This window comes from Prosopis cineraria, unplaced genomic scaffold (genome assembly GCF_029017545.1).
Source record: "Prosopis cineraria cultivar Desert tree isolate PC_DT_omini unplaced genomic scaffold, ASM2901754v1 PC14, whole genome shotgun sequence".
NCBI classification, from domain to species: Eukaryota; Viridiplantae; Streptophyta; class Magnoliopsida; order Fabales; family Fabaceae; genus Prosopis; species Prosopis cineraria.
Window position 1 is genome coordinate 23,814,652 of NW_026555345.1, and position 21,993 is coordinate 23,836,644.

Here is a 21,993-nt window from a genome sequence, read left to right on the forward strand (position 1 = left end):
GTTATTGCACCACATAAACTTTGGCCCCTTAAATTCCAAATCTACTAAATTACAGTTAGATAGTAGACTTTGAAGCCTAACTATCTTCCTTATAGCTCATGGACGACCCCTTCCTTCTCATCTTGAGAAAGCACATCATTAAAATCTCCTAAGCACAACCATGATCCAGACATAGCCCCAGCAAATTTGGGTAACCTTTACCAAGTAACCTCCTCTCATCTTCTTTAGGGGGACCATATACAAATGTAATCAAATCAAGGGTAGAGAAAGCACTTGTTAAAACCTTAACATGTATAATATTTCTAGACAAAAACATTATTCCCACATCTACTTCATCTTTCTACCTTAATGCCAAACCCTCTAATTTACGTCAAGGTTCAACATACTCCTCACTATCAAACCCACACCCCTTACCTAGAGTGTTCAAAACCGATCCAAATTGAAAAGACCAAATCAAACCAATCCAAACCAAAATGAACTGATCAAAATCAACCATTGATCAAGTCTGCTTTGGTTGTTATAACTCATAAACTGATTGGTTCGGTTTGGTTTCAGTTTTGAGATATGGAAACCAAACCGAACTTGAACAAAACTTGACTAAAAATAGTATTTATTTATATAATATACATCTAATTAATTCCAACACCCAATCACCTAACACTTGATCAAAATACTTTATAGTACATATTTTTATATGTTTTTATTTGCTATTAAGTGATGAATTTTCTTTGTGAAGATTCAAATAATGCATCTAATATAATCATGAAGATGATTAGTTGATGACCATCATTATTTTGATTTTCTGCTACTTGCAATCACAAAATTAATTTGCATTATATAATATATATATATATATATATATTAGATGGCATAAGGAAATTGATGAGATCATGAAGACATAGTACACTTAAGGCTAATGAAATGAAGAGATGAATAAGATTAATATAATATGAACATATCTTCTTATCTTTGATTCATTTTACACCAATAAAAAATAAATAAAAATTAAAAAAAGATGAACATGTATGCATATGATATGTGATTAATCAAGGTTCAAAGACTTTTCAATTTCCATAAACATGATATGATTGTGATTGAAATAAAGCATGAGGTAAACTGTAATAGTTCTCACCCTACTCCACTGGGGGTCTTTGAACTGGGCTCCAACACTCCTCACGGAGCCTAAGCCAGCTTTTCCCAAAATGGTACTTGAGTTATTTTTCACCTTATCAAAAAGGTCTTTTGAAACCTTTTCAGACGCAAACCTCTAACCTCTGTCACCTTAAAGAAGTTGAAGCTAAGTCTAGTACCATTGAGTCAACTTCATTTTCTAGAAAAATTAGATCCTATTTAAAAGCCAACTTCATTTTGGACCCTTTACATTATATAATATGATTTGGAACAATTTTTCTAGAAAGATATTGATAACTATAAGTGAAAATATAGATATTTTTAAACCTACATATTCATACTTGATTTAACAAAGATACACATATATTTGATAAGTTATAAAATTATAATTTATAATATTGTTCATTCATAATCATGTGTTATCTTACTAACAATTAAAAATATATATTTTAATAATATACTTTTTCTCACTAACATTTATTAGCAGGGGTAAATTGAGAAATATGTGATAAAAATTAATGACATGACTTATAAATAAAAACAAAAAAAAATCATTATCTCTATGTATCTTATGAATAAAACGAAAAGAAGTAGTACCTCTGTTCTAAATTATAAGACACTTTTGAAGAAATTTTTTCATCCTAAAATATAAAACACTTTGGATAGATTAAGATTTCATTAAATGCACCAATTTCAATATTACCCTTTCTCTCTATATAATTAATTTTCATCTTTTCTCTTTTCAATATATTAAATGATGGGTATTTTTAAAAATTTATATTTTTGTTTTGAAAAGATAAGGTTGTTAAGTGTATTAAATAAGGTTTATTAGTATGTAAAATTTTATTTAAAAGTATCTTATAATTTAAGACGGAGGGAGTATTAATGAGTCAAAATTAGAGAGCGAGGTTAAATTGAACCCCTTATTAAATAATTAAATTAAAGGATATCAAAATTAGAGTCTAAATTCCAATTGACTAGACACAGCGGCTATTAATTAGTTAGTGGAACAACATTATTGTTAAATTCATGATGATAGTACAGTACCACTTGTACAAAGTCCAATAATTTTTGGAAAAATGACAGAAAAATCCATTTAAAATAGCTAATTGACAGATTGATCTCATGAAATGATATAATTTTCCTCAGATCCCTTGGAATCTTTTTGTCATTAGGAAATCAAATGAAATAACTAAATTGCCCTCAAAGTAAATAAAAATCCCAATCCCCACTGAAGAAAAATTCCCGCGTGTTTAGGCTCTGATTAATGCTATTCATGTTCTCATCTTCTCTGACTTATGGTATTAGTCCGTCTCCTTCTCCTTTTGCTTCTTCGTCTCCTTCTCTTCTCCTTCTCCTTCTCCTTCTCTTTCTTCTCCTTCTCCTTCTCCTTCTCTTTCTTCTCCTCTCCTTCTTGTTCTCGTTCTTGCGTTCCTTTTTTTAAGTTTCTGTACATGGGTTATTTGTGTTGATTGGCTACTGCACGTAGGTATATATTAGCATGCAATCTTTCTCTGTTGGGTTTGCTGTACGTGAGTATATTTCCTCTCCTCCTTGAAATTTTCTCCTCTTATATGTGATAGTTGAAGTTGATGTGAGTTATTGTACGTAAATGATTGAGGTCTTTATTTTCTCTTCATGCTTAAAGCTAAAAAATATGGGTATTGATGCTTACTCAACATGAATAAATGATAGATGATAGATGATAAATGATATGTCATTTTTAGTTCTATTGTAAATGCATAAAGCAAAATTTGTAAATAACAAATATAAAGTTGTGAATATAAGAACAATAGTTGTTATTGGATAAAACACAATAGATATGTGATCATGATATTTAAAAAATAGACATGTTGATGAATGAATATTTCATTATTTCAAGTTGGCATGAGAAATGACTTCTTCTTCTTCTTGTTTTGGAAAGGAACTATTTTGTTATTTCCACATAAGGGGATATTTTCTAAAAAAATATTAAAGGTAAAATATAATATGATAGGGGGAGTGTGAGAGTGAAAGTGATAAGAGAAGGGATGACACTTGAAGAATTCAAAATAATGATATCATCTTATTTTAGCATTGACACTAATTTGAGCAACATGAAATATACTGTAAGATATGATAAAATGACCCTTATAGACCTTGTTGATGATGGTGGAATTGCTACCCTATTTAAGCATAATGTTAAAAGCAATCATGCATATATAGGTTGTAAAGGAAATGGCAATGGAAAAACAACAATTGAGGAAGCACTAATGTAAGTTACTATGTTTAATTCCTGTAAAGAAAGTTGTCATTTACTATAGCATAGTTGTTATTTTAGTAACTAAAGTTGTGATTGTCAATGCAAGTGTAAATGAGACATGAAGTTTTATGGATTGTGAATGTAGGATGGAGCAATTCTTGTCATTTTCAGATCCAAACTCTCCTCTCCTCCTATTGAAAATCATGATTTCGAACATGTAGCTTTTGAAAGCGAGGTAGAATGTGTAACATACCAAACTTATGGAAAACTTCTAACATTACCATGTGGAGTAGAAAGTTCACCTACACCGATTCTATAACTTAATTCTTCTAATTGGAGGGATTTATTATTAAGTGTAAGGCAAACCTTTCCCCATACTGAAGCCTTTAGAAAAGCATTGTATAAATATAGCATTGCTCATAAGTTTCCATACAAATATAAGAACAATAGTACAAAGAAGATGAGAGTGATATGTGACATTAAAGGCTGCCCTTAGAAGATCACAGCATATGTAATGGGAAAGGAAAATTTATTTCTACATGTGAAGACGTTTAAAAATGAGCACATATATTATGCACAAGACAGTTTGATTGTTACTCACAGGGGAAGTTCTAGTCTAATATCATGTATTGTACTTGAGGATGTGAGGTCTCATGTAGACAAACGTCCTAATGACATTAAGAGAGAGTTGTAAAGAGAATATGGTGTTAATCTGACTTATCGACAAGTATATAGAGCCAAAAGGAAGGCGTTGGAAGAGATCCATGATAGACCCGACCAATCTTATATGTTAATTCCATGGATTTATGACTGGTTAGTAGAAACAGACCCAAAAATAGTTGTTAAGTGGGCTATAGCTAACAGTAACAGGTTTGAGCGTGTCTTTATAGCTTATGACTGTTGTATAGAAAGGTTCATGCATGGTGCAAGACACATATTATACATAGATGGTAGTCATCTAAGTGGTCCTTATAAGGGGACTTTGCTGTCAGCATTTGCTTATAATGTTGATAATAAGTTGTTTCCCTTTGCTTATGCCATTGTGAAAGGGGAGACACTTGAAGATTGGACTTGGTTCTTGTACATGGTGAAAAATAATAATAAGCTCAATGCAACTCACAATAGTTTCAAACCGACACAATGCCATAATAAGTGTTGTTCAAGCTATCTTTAGAGGTGAGAAACATGCATTTTGTTGCCATCACATTAAGGAGAATTTTAGTGCAGATTTTTTGAAAATTAATAAAGGTAAGAGAAGGACAAGTGGGCAGGGCAAGGATGATACATTAAACTTGCTTAATGGCATCACATATGCAAGGCTTAAGAATGATTTTAATGAAGTAATGGGAAACATGAGAAATTTCAGTTCAGAATTGGCTCAATGGCTTGAAAATCATGGAGACATTGATAGGTGGACTTTATTTAAGTTTCTATATAGAAGATGGGACAATATAACCACAAATCTTGTAGTCATTTAATTTATGGATGGTCACTGAGAGAAGGCATGATGTTGTACAATTGATTCATGAGCATAGATAAAAGGTAACACACAAAATGCATACATCTAAAATGGCTCTCTCTACTTGAAAAAATGGTATTGGTCTAAAGACTGAGGCAAAACTAAGAGACTACATGGCTAGAGCTAAACAAATGTTTGCAGAGCATTATGAAGGAAATAGGGTTTGTGTACATATATTACATATGAAGACTTGCGTGTTGATCTTGGCTTACGTGAATGCTGCTATTCAACATGGCAAATGTCAGGGATTCCTTGTCCACACGCTTGCTCTGCCATCAAGCTAACACATGGCAATATGTATAGTCATGTGGAAGATTGTTACAAAATCACCGCATAAAAGAAGATATAATGTTATAGCATGATTCTTGTTGTTACAATAGACATACCTCATCCAAATAACTACAACATTCTAAATATTAAGGGCCAAGTCTTCCTCCAACCTCCAAGGACCAATCGTCCTCCTAGGAGGCCACGAACTTCTAAGAAGGAGTCACAATTTTAGAACAAGACTTATCACTGTTCACTATGCCATCAACCAGGCCATACACATAAGACTTGTAGGAATCCTAATCCAATCTAGGATATGATGTAGATATGACACCTTTTTTGCATATAGTTTGTGAATTCAGCTGTCTTTTGTCCTGTACAGTGTGCAAAGATGACTATTGTTTTCTTGGATTGTGAATATAACAAAGTTAAAACTTCTTATGTATAGAAGATTCAACCCTTCATATATTTTTGTCAAAATGGTTATAGGATATTTTGATGCAAGTTGTGGATTATGTAACTAACAATGAAACCTTAGAGTCATTTATATCACTTTTTAAGGTTTTTATTGTCATTGAAATTAATGAAAGTTGTTAGTTGTTGAATTAGAGTGGTATTTCATTTTTTGCTGATTCAGTCAATTTACAGAGGATGCTGATAAATTGTAATTCCTTATTTCATAGTTGCGAATATAGGAACAAAACTTGTTAATAGTGGAACCTAAGTTGTGAACAGGGTGTTGTGCATTTCCAATTCTAATGCTTGTCTAGACTTGCACACTAGGACTTGCAAATGGCTAATAAATTGTTGCAAATATAGGAAGAAAACTTGTTAATAATGGAACTGAAGTTGTGAACGGGGTGTTGCGCATTTCCAACTCTGATGCTTGTTTGGACTTGCACACTAAGACTTGCAAATGGCTAATAAATTGTTGCAAATATAGAAACAAAACTTGTTAATAGTGAAACCAAAGTTGTGAATAGGGTGTTGCGCATTTCCAACTTTAATACTTGTCTGGACTGCACACCAGGACTTGTGAATGACTAATAAATTGTTGTAAATATAGGAACAAAACTTGTTAATAATGGAACCAAAGTTGTGAACGAAGGCTTGCGCATTTCCAACTTTAATGCTTATCTGAACTTGCATACCAGGATTTGCGAATGGCTAATAAATTATTGCGAATATAAGAACAAAACTTGTTAATAGTGGAACCAAAGTTATGAACGAGGGCTTGTGAATTTTCAAGTACCAAACTTCCCTTGCTAATTTTTTTCCCTAATTTTTTTATTAATTTAGTTTACCTATGTTTTATATTCAACATTAACTTTTAAAAATTAAAAAAGGTAAAAATACCAAACACACTTTTATATTGATGAACAAACTTTTAATAAAAAATCAAACACACTTAATTTCTCATTTTTTCATTACACTAGTGAAATGAATCAACTAGTAAACTTACAAGAAATAATATGTTGAATAGTTTAAACTTATTGTGAAATAATTTAATTTTAAAATTTTAAAATTATAAAAAATTGTATCTTTATAATCACTTGATTATTTTGGTTATATAATTACCTTTTTTTATCGAAGGTCAAAACTATAATTTATATATATATATATATATATATATAATTACAATTCATTCGACTACAATCTAACTATGATCAACTATAAACTCACTTCATTCATTAAAGGCAACATTAGTATCAATTGGTATAGGTAATTTTAAAGTATGATCAAATCTGATCATATAAGATTGAAGGCAACATAGCAGCCTTACAGCTTTAGGCATTATGCTCCAGCCAAATGCATCAAAGTATTGCTAAGAAAACACATATTAACAAATATTCAAACAGTAGCTATACCTTTATATACTAAGCAGTCATTGACAAATATTAACATCCCTCTTTATATACTAAAGTGGCCACCCCCTTCTCTTCCTTGGCTTCCCTTTATCAAGTAATTTTAAGGCCACTTTCTTTTTTTTGGTTTTCTAAATGATTAATCATCCACCATAAAAGCTCAATCCTAAAGTTAGTAACTTCTTCTTGCACCAAAGAAGGAATAACACACAAGTTGAAAGAAGAAACACACAAACAAAGAACAGCCCTAAAGTAGAAAGAACAACATCAAAGAAAATGTAAGCGTACATTAGTGATGTCTTGCAACACTGTGGGATCCCATGTCTTCAACCAAATTATGATGAGAACTTTACAATCTTTTCTACAAACATGCAGCATATAAATAATAATCACAATTGGTCAAAGGAAATAAAGGTACTACATGAACAAGAAAAGTTGTAACAATAGGTGGAGAACGCACAGATTATTTTATTGGGGTACCGGAGGCCAAATAACATCAGCTATTAGTTTCTTCCCAATCAAGCTTGGGTTTACTAACTTAATGATGTCGAAGAATCTATTTTGCTACAAAGGAAACAAATTTATATTATCAAAACAACATGCACACAAGACATACCAAGGAGTTGATTAATAGACCATACACGTGCATTCACCAATAATCCTTTTACATATAAAGCTCCATCCTTTTTCCTTTTCTTTCTCCTTGGTTCAAGACCACTATCCTCCTTTAATGAGTCGAAGACATAGAAGTTCAATGTCTTCAGCTTTAGCACAAACACATCCAATGATGGTTCACAAGAGCTGGACCGATGATGAAATCACATTCAGCTATATTGTATCCTACATATTCAGGTAGGATATCCCTCTTATTCTTTATTGCCTTCCAAATGAGGGATTTGATATCATTTTACACTACAAATAAGAATACATTATGCAACAAATTATAAAAAAACAAAACATAATAAAGAGGACATTTTAAATTTAATTTCATTGGAAGCTAACCATGAAGTCAGCATCAAATATATGATGACGGACTGGACCTGAATCCTTGATATCACCCATTAATGCATGGCATAGCATAGTCATGAACTACAACCACCAAGGAGTTCATGTTATTTGTACATTACTATGTGTAAATTATAAAAAAAAATCAGACACTGTCTCACCCTGTTACTAATCCATTGCATTCCTCCCAAACATCGAAGTTCATCACGAGTGAGATATTGATCATGCATTTCAACCAAGATCCTGAAATAGGGAATAATAAATAACTTCTCTTAAGCTGTTGGAAATGAATGAAAAATTAGGCAATAAAGACTACTTACTCGTCACCTTCCTCCCTTTTACACATGTGTGATACAATTGAAAATAATTGTTGCTTTTCATCAATCTTCTTCTTTGTCCTATTCACCGGCTTTGATAGAACTCAAGGAGACCTAAGAGTTGGTATTTTTGTCCTTATAGATCTCCTAAGTTGTCATTTACCATCATCTTCCTTAACTTCCTCATCTGATTTTTCCTTTTCGTCCTCTTCTTAAGAAGATACATGAATTAGAGATGACAAGTTATCAGTTTGTTCTTCTCCTTCTCCTTCTCCTTTATCACCTCTACCTTCCTTTTCATCATCATCTTCTTCTTCGTCTTCTCTTTTATCTTCTTGTTCTTCTTCGTATCCTCCATATTCTTCTTCTTCATCACCTCTATCTTCTTCTTTTCCGTCTTCTTTAAACTTAAAATTTGCCTTGTCTTGTTCTTGAAACTCAAAGGCTAGCTTGTCTTTACTACCATATCCCACCCGATCATCTTCTTCCTCAACTTCAACACTTGACTTGCCTTCCCCTTTTGATTTTTGAGATGCTTCCCTTACTGTCTGCTCCTTTCTGAACGCAGATTCAACATAAGCAATTGATCTTTGGTGGTTTTCTTCAATAACCCTCATCATTGTTGAAAATAAGTCCTTTAATTTATGCACATTTACAAAATATAAATAGAAAAAAACTTGTTTTAAATGCAATTTTGTCCAAAATAGTGAGAAATAAATATCGAGTCTGGATATGATGTCATCGGTCTCTTCTTGGTGACGGTGGAAGTGGGCTCCCCTGTAGAAGCACCATAAAGCAACCCAATATTGTTGTCTCTCTCCTTTTATAGTCTTTCCTTCGCTTTGCTATCGATCCAATATAAGACAGCATTTTTTAAATCATGGTCACTTGTTTTGACCAATGGGAAATGCTCAAAAAAAATAGATCTATAAGAACATACATATAATTATCACATTATACTTAGTATGAACGCATTACAATGAAAAGAATACCATAAATTCATCTATACATACCACTAGAAAGTACAAGCATCCTCCAATGTTTGCAGTCATATCCTTCTTTTTCCTCATTTGTTTCAAATAATACTCTTTCAATTCATCACACAAGTCATCTAATATATATATTGACCAATTGAAGTCTTTCAATGCATTCTTGGTGCAATACATTACCTTAATTGTCCACTCACTAACGTTAGCACTAACACTCGGACATAAAAGTATTCTCAATGTGTACAACAAAAATCAAAACTCAAAGCTCTCATCCTCTGCTCCAAATTTAATCAATGCCAATATCTTATTATATGGCATTTTGTAATATTTTTCCCTTAACCTCAAGAATGCTTCCTCTTAATCATCCACCTCTATTAACACCCTATCCCCTCCAAAGGGTAATCCCATCAATGTGTGAACATCTTCTACTTTCATTTCTTTTGACTTTCCTCTAATGCGAAATTGAAGGGTAGGTAGATCATATGAAGATATTAATTAGTAGTAGAGGTCTCGAAGGAATGTTTTCTATTGGATATCAAGCAGCACCCTAAACTTGATGTTTTCTACCCTCATTCTTAGGTTCTCATTCTCTTTCACAAACTCTACAAGCTCTATAAACTACCTCACAGAGCACCTCGTGTGAAAAGGAACCTTGTATTTATTTTTTCCAGCATGTCTATCAGTTTTTAATTGCCTAGCCTTCTCAATATATTTGGCCTTTTCAGCCTCTAGCAACTCTTCCCACGCCTTCAGTTCATATTTTATTCTATGTTTCAACCTTATTTTCTTATATTTATCTCCATTTTCCTTGAGAAAATCCTTCTCAAAAAGACTTAATGCATTCACCATCTTCCCTATCCTAAACAATCAAGTCTCCCTATCAATAATTTACAATAAACACTAGTCACAGCAACAAAGGTCAAACAAAATCATACCAAAATCAAGATATGAGTATTGCGAATGTCATTATTATTTTCTTCACATAAATTGGGCTAATGAAACAAGAGGATGACAACATTGGTCAAAATTATAAGGATGAAATGGTCAAATTTCACAAAACCTTAAGCTTTCTTCCTTATGTCCAATATTACTACACATATATTTTGGATAAATGGATCAATATAATAACCAATACTAACAAGTAAACAAACAATTCAGCTCCATTAATTAATTTGTTTGTTTACTTAACTAGGTTATTTGTTCAAGAGGTTGGTACTAGTTAGTAATATAAATTTCCCTTCCTTTTATTCCTATCCTTCAAACTATACAGCTTAAGCTAACTAGACAGAAATACATATATACAAAAAAGATAGTTCACACGAATTTGATACAAGCCTTTAGCAGCGTGGGTTACATGACAAGAAAAATTAAAAGAAATATGGTATATTTTTCTCAAAAAATAAAATGGAAGAAATGATCTCTAATTCCCACACCAATGTTCAACAGTTAACAGTGAATTTTGCATCGCATGGAACATAGGAAGATTACTATGTAACCTAATTTGATGAGACTATGAAACAATCATTTCCAAAAGTATAGAGAAGGAAAGGCATAAGCTGGAAGATGTAACTAAATTTTTCAAAATGCAATCATAACTTGTCAAGAGTCAAGAAAGCAGCTGCAAAAAAATAAGCCTCCAATTACACACTAACATTTAAAAAAGTCAAACCATAATAATTGAAGTTCAAATTGGGGGAGAAATCAGATCTCAACATAAACAGTCACTATAGGATCATAATGGGAGGAAACACGAAGGCCATATTGTGGGCACCACAGTGTTGAAGTACAAAGAGTCCAACCAATAGAGCACAAGAAATAAGAAGCAACATACCTGTTTAGGGGTATACATGTAAGCTTTCATAGCAAAACTATATAGATTTCATACTATTTCTCAATAGACATAGGACTAAACCAATACAAGCTATGGAATGCAAAAATTAAAACTTTTGGGAATAAAACTAGCATTGAATGTTTCATCAATTCCACTTTACATGATTGTTTCCTTGCAATCAGTTGCAACCCTAGTATAATATAATGAACTTGGTCTTCAAGAGAGGGAAGTCATCCAAGTTAAAGACCTTGAAAAAAATTAGCATCATCTAATCATCACATTCCTTGTTAATTACTGCCACCATTTCATGACTTTACCTTACAATCTAAGTTGCAGGACATGGGTGGCAGTTTTCCATGATAACAAAATAATGCAATACAATTATGTCTATATTTAATTAAAAAAATTCATTGATTTATTTTGCTAAGATTATTGAGGCATTGATTATCATGAAAGTAACCTAGATAACTAATCACACCCACGAAGGAATAAATACCTATGGAAGCTAAGAAGAGGAATAAACACCTTAATCAACTGTGATTGGAGAGCAGGAGAGAAGCTACTACTACCGGGAACACAAACGCATCCATAAACTAACACCAACAGATCCACTATCGAGAATACTGAGACAAAGCTGACGGCCAAAGCTGCTGGAGAACAATGAAATTGCAAACGAGAATGCTATAGCCACATTGCAATGATGACACTGTGATGGCAAGACGGTGACGGAAGCTCACAAAGCTCAGATGACAAGTGATGGCAAAGACCAAAGAGACAAAGCACTTAAAGTCAGCAGAGAGACAAAGCACAACTGAAAATGGGGGAAAGGACATTTTTTTCATTTGAATTAAGGGCAAAACTGTCATTTCTTCAAATTTCCTAATGACAAAATGATCCCCAGGGACTTAAGGGAAATTATATCATTTTACGGGATCAATTAGTCAATTAGCTAATTTAAAGGGACTTTACTGTCATTTTCCCATAATTTTTCTGCCTGGTTGGATTCATCAATTAATCAATTATTTGAGCCAAATAATCGAGTTAAATAGAATTTAGCCAAACAGATTCAAATGGTGATAATTGATTATTAAGGCAAAAAATTGTGTTTTATCATGAGCTGAAGGAGGGTGCTTCGATAATTCAATTTTACCGTTAAAGCTTTAATTATTTGTCAGACTCTTGCACCTGCCAAAATTACCCGTTTGTTATTACACGTTAATTCTCTCCTCTCTCACTCCCGTCTCCCGTCTCTGGTTTCTGTTCTCTGGTCTCCCGTCTCTCGTCTCAGCGGCTCCTTCTTGTTGTAGTGTCTCTCAGAAGTCCTTTGTTTGTGTGTGTATATATATATATATGAAATGAAGGCACTTAGTTGCATCGAACAAGATGACGAATTGATTTACGTTTCTGAGAACGTGACTTACGGTAGCCCTGCTTCATCCGGAAAATCTGAAGATGCAGCCAAATCTCATTTTCAAATCACCAAATCTACAGAGAAAGAAGAAGAAGAAGAAGAAGAAGTGAAATTACCATTACAGGTCTGGATTCATCGTCCTGACCAACCACATACGCTAAGCCTTCGGCGATTTCAGCCGCGAACTCATCCGCCATCAGATGCTCTGTTTTAAAAACAAAAATGAAGTTTCTGCAGCGAGAGAATCTGAGAGAGGAGAAGAATATATACATATATATATATATATATATATATACCGATGCCTATAGTGTGTCTCCAAGAGAGGAACGCCCTGAGTTGCTTGGCAGCTTTCTTGACATTATCTTTACTTGCTTTGAGAAACCGTTCTACACAAGCATAGTTGCAGAACTTCTCCTGCAAAATTAATCAAACAAACAAGTTAATTATATATGAGCATATATGTATATGTCCAGTGTTGAATGATAGACCTGTTTGAGAGTGAGTGGTGATTGTTTTTGATGAGGTGAAGAGCAGCTTCGACTCTGCATGTACCGTTTTTCTGATCTTTCTTGGCCATTCTGATCAGAAATGAATTAATACAATTCTGAAATTGAGATTTAGAGAGAGAGAGAGAGAGAGAGAGAGAGAAGGGGAAGAAGAGGAGGGAATAGATGGGCTTACATGTAAAAGAAGAAGACGACAGCTGAGAAAGCTGTTATACGATAGGCACGCATGCAAAACGAGGGCAAGGCAAAGGCCCATTGACATAATCTTTTATTTATTTACTTTTGTATATCAAAAATAAAAGAAGCGCCTTTTTTTAAATCAAAATAAATAAATAAATAAACGATTAAATCAAGGAAGGGTTTAGATGTTTAGCTTGTATCAATCACGATAAATAATTTCATTAAAAAACAATTCAATTCTAACTCTGATTTTATGTGTCATGAAAAGAAAGATTAAATAGAACATGAAAATTAAGAAGATCATCACATTGATGAATATTCATTCTTACCATCATCCATAACATCTTCATCAAATATAACTCATATTCATTGTGTTATTTGAGATCAATTTGTATATTATCATCTTCATTAATTATTGTATAATTGATGTTCGGTATTAAATATTAAATCTTTTTCTTATTAAATTTATTTAACTAAGATACATTGAGTTATTTATTTACGTAAATTAAAATCTTAATATTAATATAATTTAAACTTTTTAACTAATCATATATGTAATTTAAATAATATATTTTATTTCTTAAATAAAATTTAACAAATTTAATAATATTAGATACAAATTTATTAATAATTTAATTTTAGAAACCAATGTTGTTTATAGTAATTTCTACTGTTAAAACTAATTCTAACTAAATTATTCAAATATTTTTAATTCTATTAAAATTAATTTTAAAAAATATTATCTAAACAAATTACACCATAACATAATCAATTATGATTGAAATTAACCATATTAATTAATTATTTTCATAGTCAATTATATCTAACTAAAATCCAAATAGACTTTTTATTGCATTGCAGTGACCTAATTTCCTTCTGATTTAGCTTATCTCCTCCCAATCTAAAAGGAGAGAATTTCAAATAGTGATTAGGTATGTAACTTATAATTACTAATGGGTCTAAAAAGAATTAAAAATTTCAGTTCAGTCTAGAAAAATAAAAGTGAAAATAATTTCAAAGATGAAAAGATTAAAGTACTCTTCATTTATTATGCAAAATTATTAGTTATTAATTTTCTTACTTTACTTATTAATTTGCCAATATAACTTGTAAATTACATGTATTTGTCAAACAAGCAGTAATATTAGTTGTTAATTTGCTAACTTTACTTGTTAATTTAGTAACATCATTATAAATTACAAGACTTGTCAATAATTTACAACTAATGTAAGTTTATAAGATTTATCAATAATTTACAACTGATGTTAGTAAATTAACAAATAGAGTTAACAATTTAAAAATTGATGTTGCTATTTGTGATTGAACAACTGATGTCAACTATTGTATAATTATATAGACATGTTAATTTATATAATTTGTAACTCATATTAATAAATTAATCAATAAAGTAAGAAAATTAATAATTAATGATTTTATATAACCAATGAAGGGTACTTTAATATTTTTTCAATTAAAATGATTTTCACTTGTATCCTTTTGTACTAAATTAAAATTTTAAATTTTTTTGAGACCCACTAGTAATTAAATCACATCCCTAAACCTTATTTAAAATTCTCCCATCTACAAGAGTCATTGACTTTGAAAGTAATTATTAGCAATACTCATCTATATATATATATATATATGCAAGGAAAATAAAAGAAAAACAAACAGGAATATCCATTGTATATGAACATATTCCATGCGTACAGACGCTATTCATGTATATACAGGCATGAATAACAGAACTCAGGTTCCAAAAAGCTGAGTTACAAAGCATGAATTAACCTGGAGAATCATCTCATGTCAATATCATCTTACTGTAAATAATACATATGACACATGAATACATGTTTATTGAAGATGATGATATCTACAGAGATGGTTGGAATCAGAGCATACAGTTGAAGACGAAGACATCATGAGCATCGTGAGTGAGAAGAGGCAGAGATTCAACGTAGAGATAGAAGCGTCTGAGGTTGTCTTTTGAAACCGTGAGTCTGTCGACCACCTCGTTGTTGTCGATCACAACCCACAGATCTGTTGGACTCACTCTCTTCAGGCTTCTTCTGCAAAATGGGCATGATTCTGATCTCACATTCCTGCATGTATTTTTATTTTTGGGGAAAACAATGGTGCTTATTGGTTAGTTGAAATGACTTTGTCTACGACATTACTTGGTCCAATTGATGAGTGGTTTGAAACATTTTTCATGTTCTTTAAAAAAAAAAATTATTACTCTCTCCAGTTTTTAAATACAAGCAAAAGTTAACCAATTCTCATAATTTAAAAAAATTAGTTAATTCTGATAATTATGTTTGAAATTAAAAAGTTTGAACTAAAATGACCTTGTAGTTTGTGTTTACTTTTTCCTCTAATTTAATGATATTATCCATTAGAGGTGGTAATTTGAAAAAAAATGTAATAATTTTTTTTTGAAGTTTTTTAGTTTTGATTGTGAAAGAGACAATCAAGCAATTGGTAGTTTTTGTTATAATTATTAAGAACGGAGCGAGTGTATTGTTTTATTTGTTAAAAAAAAAATCCAACTCTCCTATCATACCCTTATTACAAAGGAAGATCGAGAGTCACCTTGTTATTTATTCAAATGTTTTCTCAAATTAAAGGATAAAATTGGAGGATTATTTCATCTTTTTATTCGACGCCTTATAATTAGGACCATTTTGTACTTTTGTAAAACACTTTATACATAGGACTAGCATAGCAGTAGGGATATCGTTAAGAATGAGAAACACAACGGATTATAATTGGGCATACACTTGGGCAACTTAACAAAAGAGTTAACATTACCAGTCATGGAAGCAGGTAATGCAGAGGGAATGGCCACAATTAGGGAGGACCATGATCATGCTGATCTCCATGCAGATTCCACATTCATCATCTCTCAAGTCTTGTTCTTTATCATCAAACCCTCCTCTCTTGGGGCTCTTTCTGCTCACCAATTGTGTCCCATTGCTTCTATTATTCTCTTTAGCTTCATGTGCTTTAAAACTCCCCTTCAAGTAGCTTCAGTGATGGGTATATCACACCTGGAAAGAAGCAAAAAAATCAAAATATATACATATGAAATATTATTTTTTATTTAATTAGCAGAAGATTTTTTTTTTGGCTACAAAATTGATTAATTATTTATTTTCATTTTCATTTTGTGTATTAAACTGACCCTAATTAAAATCAATTGAGGCTACTGATAAATCACAAAGAGAGCAAAATGACAGAAGGGAGAAAACAGTAAAAATAAAAGATAAAAAGAAAAAAATGAGAAAGAAAAAGGAAAAATTATATTAAAATCTCATATAGAAAAATTAATTATTGTAATGTTCATTGACAATTGAATTAAACTATATTAACAATATAATTAGTTATTAAAACTCTTTAATTCAATTATCAATAAATTTTATAATAATTAATTTTTTTATATAGAATTTGACTGTAATTTTATTAAAAAAATTAAAAACGAACCAAGTACTGGAAGGCTAACACATTAGTCCATTACCATAGAAATCCTTGAGAGAGGCTTTTCTTTCTATGGAGGATAATGATGGCATTGGCATCCCATCGTACACCTGGACCACCAAATTAACCAATCAGAAATAATAGATAAAAAATGACTTATTTTAATTTAAGTGGAAGAGAAGTGCATTATATATATATATATATATATATGCTCCCACGTGTTTTGAAAGAAATTGATAGTCTTTTGTTATAAAACACTTGATGATATTAATTATATTTGTTTAATATTATTATCGGAGAATGGCAGCGAAAACCTCCGGAGGAGAAAAAATAATAAGGGCCTAATATAACTAAAAGTTCATCTATTTATAAATATAAGTTTATGATTCATTTGTAAATAGATAAACTTCAGTCGTGTTGGATCCTCAATGCTAATTTTTTTCCTTCTAACTCTACTATTATCCAATATTATTAACCGTGAAAGAGAATATGATGCAAATTGATCAATTTTTTCATTTAATTATGAATAAAATTAAAAGTTTATTTTTCTAGATAAAATTAATGACTTAATCACTTCTCCTTATTCTAATAAGGTAGTTAAATGTAACTTATAATAGAAATAAGAAAGTATATATAAGAAAAAATACTCACAACCTAAATACAAGAAAGTCCTATAAAATCACAAAATTACTCCAAAGTCTCATGCCTTTTATTAAAGTTGTTAATTAATATTATATATAGATATTAATTATTGCTACTTAATTATCAACTGAACAATGCTACTATAATTATTTAACAATAATTGACATCTTCCATATAACAAATAACAACTTGAATAAAGGACTTAATTTGTGCATGAAAAAAAGAGTAATTTCGTGATTTCATTAAAAAATTTCATTTAGTTTGCTGATGTGAGATTTGAGAGCGGTGGCTCAGCCACATTGTGTTGATATAAATTATAATTTTTCATCTCATACTCTTAATATTTTACACCTTTTGAGCTAAATAAAAAATATGAACGAAAAAACTTATTAAATATATAATATTTTAATGATAGAAATAAGATATGAAGAGCATGTTTACGATAAAAATTATATTAATTTCATTAATATGATTTTTGTAATAAAAAGTGATGATCAATCAATTTTATTATTACAATTTTAGTTCTAACATAATTATTATTTTAACTATTAAAGTATTATTTTTTAAAAAATATTTTTTTATTGAATTATCCCGCACTTGGGTCCAGGTTTTGGCTCCGCTTGATTTTTTTCCTTTATATGAAACACTAGTAATTGGAAGATTTTCCCTATATACAAAATTATAAGAAAGAAGTAAGGTGAAAATAAATAATAATTGAAGTAATTCACCAAAAAAGAAAATAATAGAAGCAGAAATTACCTTGTAAATGAGAATGTGGAATAAGCCAAGATAAGTAGGGAGAGAATCGGTACAAGTAAAATCCATCCATTGGATCAAATTAAGGAATAAAGGAGCAAGAGGACTGTATGATAGTTCATCTGAATATGGTCCCCTCCATAACCTTGTGGTACTGATGCTGCCCTGCATTTATTTTTATTTCATGAATATTATTTTTATTATCATCAATAACACCATATATAATTATGTTTTGCAAAAACAAATGACTTACACTACTTAATTTTTTTTAATATTTATTTCATCCATCAACTTCGATTTAAAGTAATTTAATTATCTTAATTTCTAAACTTAATAAGTTATATTTATTCCATTCCTTATTGTAGAACATATCTAACTACTTTATCAAAGTAGAGGAGATATTAAATTATAATTTATTCAAATGTTTTTTTTTAAACGAACATTTTATATTTTACCGTCTAAATTTTAACATTATATTGTTAAATTTTTAACTGGCACCTTCTCTTGCCAACTCATCAAGGAAAAGATTAAGCAAATTGCTTCCGCGGTTGTTATCAATTTCTTTGTTTCTTTTTTTTTTTTACCCTCAAAATATATAAACATGAAGAGATGTAAAATTAATTTCTCTCTCATTATAACTGTAAGAACTTGAAATTACGCACTGCTCTGGTAAATTCTTCATGGCCGAAGCTCACAAGATTTTTTTTTCCCCCTTAAACATATTTTTCTTGAAATGAAGAAGAAAGAAGATAGAGGGAAAAAAAAAAACAAAAACTAAACAACAAAATCTGGTCTGATTATAAGCTAAAACACAGAAGAACTTAAGAGAAATTGACCTTCCATTTCAACGGATAATATCACAGTCCCATTTTTGCAAAAATAGCTCAGTGCCTGAACTAAACAGCAAAATCTATCACGAACAATGACTATATTACATCTGGATATGACCAAAAAAAAACCTATATATGATATATAGCTACTTAGCAATAACCTCTCAAAACCATACAGAACCATAAAACATAAAAATGAATTTCAGGATCATGATTCTTTTTTACAATTTTAAAAAAAAATAATGTTTTGACTGAAATACTCATTTTGTCACTTATTTTCGAGGTATTATAATCAGAACAATAATTTATAAACCGCATAAAAAGATTCTGGTACTTAAATGTAATTTCAACATTTTATGGTTCTAGATGATTATTATTTTCTCTATAAAAATTAAGAAGCAAAAGTTTCATGAGTTTCATGGAGTAAGAAATGTGAATTACATAAAACTGAATGGCCTGTTTTTGCAGAGAAACCCAGAAAAAAACAAAACAAAATTAAAATGAGAGGAGAAGAAGAGAAGAAGATGAAGAAAACTCACAGGGTATTGGCATGTTGAATATCAGCTTCGAGAGCCACAATAGAATCTCTCAAACAAGAAGAAGAAGATGACGACTATGGGTGTGATTCTGCCACATTAAGCCCCGGCAAGAAAGAGAGAAGGAGAATTCTCAATTCTGTACAAAAAAGCCAGAACCTTTATGCCAAAGAGAAGACCCCACAGAGGAGAGAGAGAGAGAGAGAGAGAGAGAGAGAGAGAAGGGATATGCCTGTGAAAAGCAGAGAAGAAAAAGAGAGATAAAAAGGAGGAGGAGGAAGAAGAGGAAATGAAGTTTGCTTAACAAATAAAGTTTCCACCCTGGAAGGAAAGAAAAGGATACTTGTCGGTTGATGAATTTCTTAGCTTCATTAATCTCTCTCACCGGCTCTCTCCTTTGGATTTATTACTCTTCTTTTAGAATGTCTGATCTGCAATCTACCATGTCTTCGCTAAACAAACTACACGTCTTCATCCTTACACGCGCCTTTTTATTTCATTCCAACTACTTTCTTTTTGAGTGAAAAAAAAAAAAGTACATTTGCTTGTAACGGCCACATGTCTCAGAAAAATCCTTGAATTTGTAAATCTCACTTTATTTGATAAGTTTCCTGATTTGACACTTATGAAGGTCGATAAATATAATATTTGCCCTTATAATTTATTAAATTTTAATTTTAATCTTGTAATTTTTTAATACTTTTAATTTTTATAATTTAAAAAAAATAAATAATACTTGTTTTTTTGTCCGTTGAAAACATTATAAAAAAACTATAGATACTAAAAAAAATTTAATAAAAAACTATAGAGATCAAAGATTATATTTTTCTTATAAAAATATTACCATATTTGAGACTTGATATCTAGGTCTAACAGCTCTGCTTGTTGACATTGTTTGTAATCTTGGACCAACTTGGACAGGTTGACTCGTGAATGGTGAATTAGTTAGTCTAATTGATTGAACAAACTAAGCATTTGTAACTTGATTTTAACTTGATCTAACTGACTTCAACTTAGACAAACCTAGTCACCTTAGTGGGTTAATGAGTTGACAAGGGTTAGATTTTATTTATTTTATTTTTTATTTTTCTTTCTAAATATTAAAACCTAAATTGAAACTAAATTTTTTATTAATATTTTTTGTTGTTGTGCTTTATGGTTGTCAGAAATTTATAAATTATTATTATTTATATAAAGTGAGTATAAGATTTTATGAATAAATTTTCATTTATTTAAGAATCAATGACTTTTATATTTAAATATTACTGTCTTTCATAGTAAATATCAATATTTTATTTTTTTAATTAAATTATATTATTTTAATCGTAATTGATTGGATTATAAGTTAACTCTTGATTGGACCACTGAATTCTAAATCACTGTCTTGAATGATTTAATGACTTGTTCGATTTTTATTACCTTACTCTTTAATACTTCACTTGACTGCATGCTGATTAAACTTTTCATGACATAAACTTCTCAACAAAAACATGAATTTTTTGATTAAAAATTAAAAGAGAGGCATATTTCAAAACACTAATGTGCTAGGAAAATCTCCCCGAGGTTATAAACCTTGCTTCACTTGTGACTTGCAAGGCTCTCTCTTTGTTTTTTTTTTTTTAAATGACAAGGGAAATAAAAGCCTACAATGTAGTATTAATGTCCTGCTGCAAAACTAAAAATAACTCAAAAGTGGGAGAAAACAAAGGATGAAACCGAACGATGCAAGATAACACATGCTTACCATGGGTGTCGACGGCTTTATTTGCATCTCGCAAAATTGTCTTAACAGACAAGACTCTAGTCACAAGCCAACAAGGATATAATTTCAGTAATAATTTCAGTATCTCGATGCATGGTTAACACTTTACTTGTGAGGTTCTTTGATTTGAAACTTACAATATTTTCTATTTAAATGTGGGACAACTAATTATAACATTTTTTTATTTTCAAACAATAAGTTTAAAATCTAAACAATTTTATAAGCAATTTTAGAAATAATAAATTTTTATCTTAATTAAATTAAATGCACATTCCATAATATAAATCTTTAATCTGTCACTAAATAATTCAGATTTATTGCAGATATTTTTTCCCACAAAAAAAAAATATCCTACCAAATGTCGTGTAATACCAATAAATTAGATTTTCTTTAGTATTCATTTATATATTTAGAGCTCGATTTTAATATATTGAATTCTTTTTTTTTTGCCAGAGAATATTATTAACTTCAATTGAATTGAGATAATTCTTATAATATAATTTTCTTACTCACAAAGTTTGAATCTTGACCATGCCTCAAGGAAAACATGTTCAATCCCAGCCAATCCAGTCATATTATATATATGTGTGTGTGTGTATTTATTGAGATATTGATAATATTAAAAAATTATAAAAATAAGTAAGAACTAAAAATATATACTATATGGTTTAAAAATATTTGATTTTTAATTTTATAAAAAATCATATAGAATGTACAGAAGCTAATT

At 30.5% G+C, this 21,993-nt stretch overlaps 1 protein-coding gene, 1 long non-coding RNA gene and 1 pseudogene across 3 annotated transcripts; all 3 read right to left on the bottom strand.

Moving 5' to 3' along the window:
* Window positions 1–7,506: 7,506 nt before the first annotated feature.
* LOC129292038 (uncharacterized) lies at window positions 7,507–10,848 on the bottom strand. 2 transcript variants are annotated; one of them, XR_008588846.1, is made up of 4 exons: window positions 8,350–10,848; window positions 8,191–8,272; window positions 8,027–8,113; window positions 7,507–7,936 (listed from the first exon to the last, which is right to left on the bottom strand). It is a non-coding gene; the product is annotated as an uncharacterized LOC129292038 (long non-coding RNA). The 2 variants fall into 2 exon arrangements; XR_008588845.1 differs by having other exon boundaries at window positions 8,027–8,272.
* Window positions 10,849–12,004: 1,156 nt separating this feature from the next.
* LOC129292624 (phosphatidylinositol transfer protein PDR16-like) lies at window positions 12,005–13,140 on the bottom strand. The gene is made up of 4 exons (XM_054930205.1): window positions 13,066–13,140; window positions 12,874–12,991; window positions 12,694–12,782; window positions 12,005–12,612 (listed from the first exon to the last, which is right to left on the bottom strand). Exons 1-4 carry the CDS (start codon window positions 13,123–13,125, stop codon window positions 12,532–12,534), a joined length of 348 nt encoding a protein of 115 aa, XP_054786180.1. The 5' UTR covers window positions 13,126–13,140; the 3' UTR covers window positions 12,005–12,531.
* A 1,785-nt stretch (window positions 13,141–14,925) lies between these two features.
* Window positions 14,926–21,275, bottom strand: LOC129292386 (E3 ubiquitin-protein ligase AIRP2-like; annotated as a pseudogene).
* Between the last annotated feature and the right edge of the window lie 718 nt (window positions 21,276–21,993).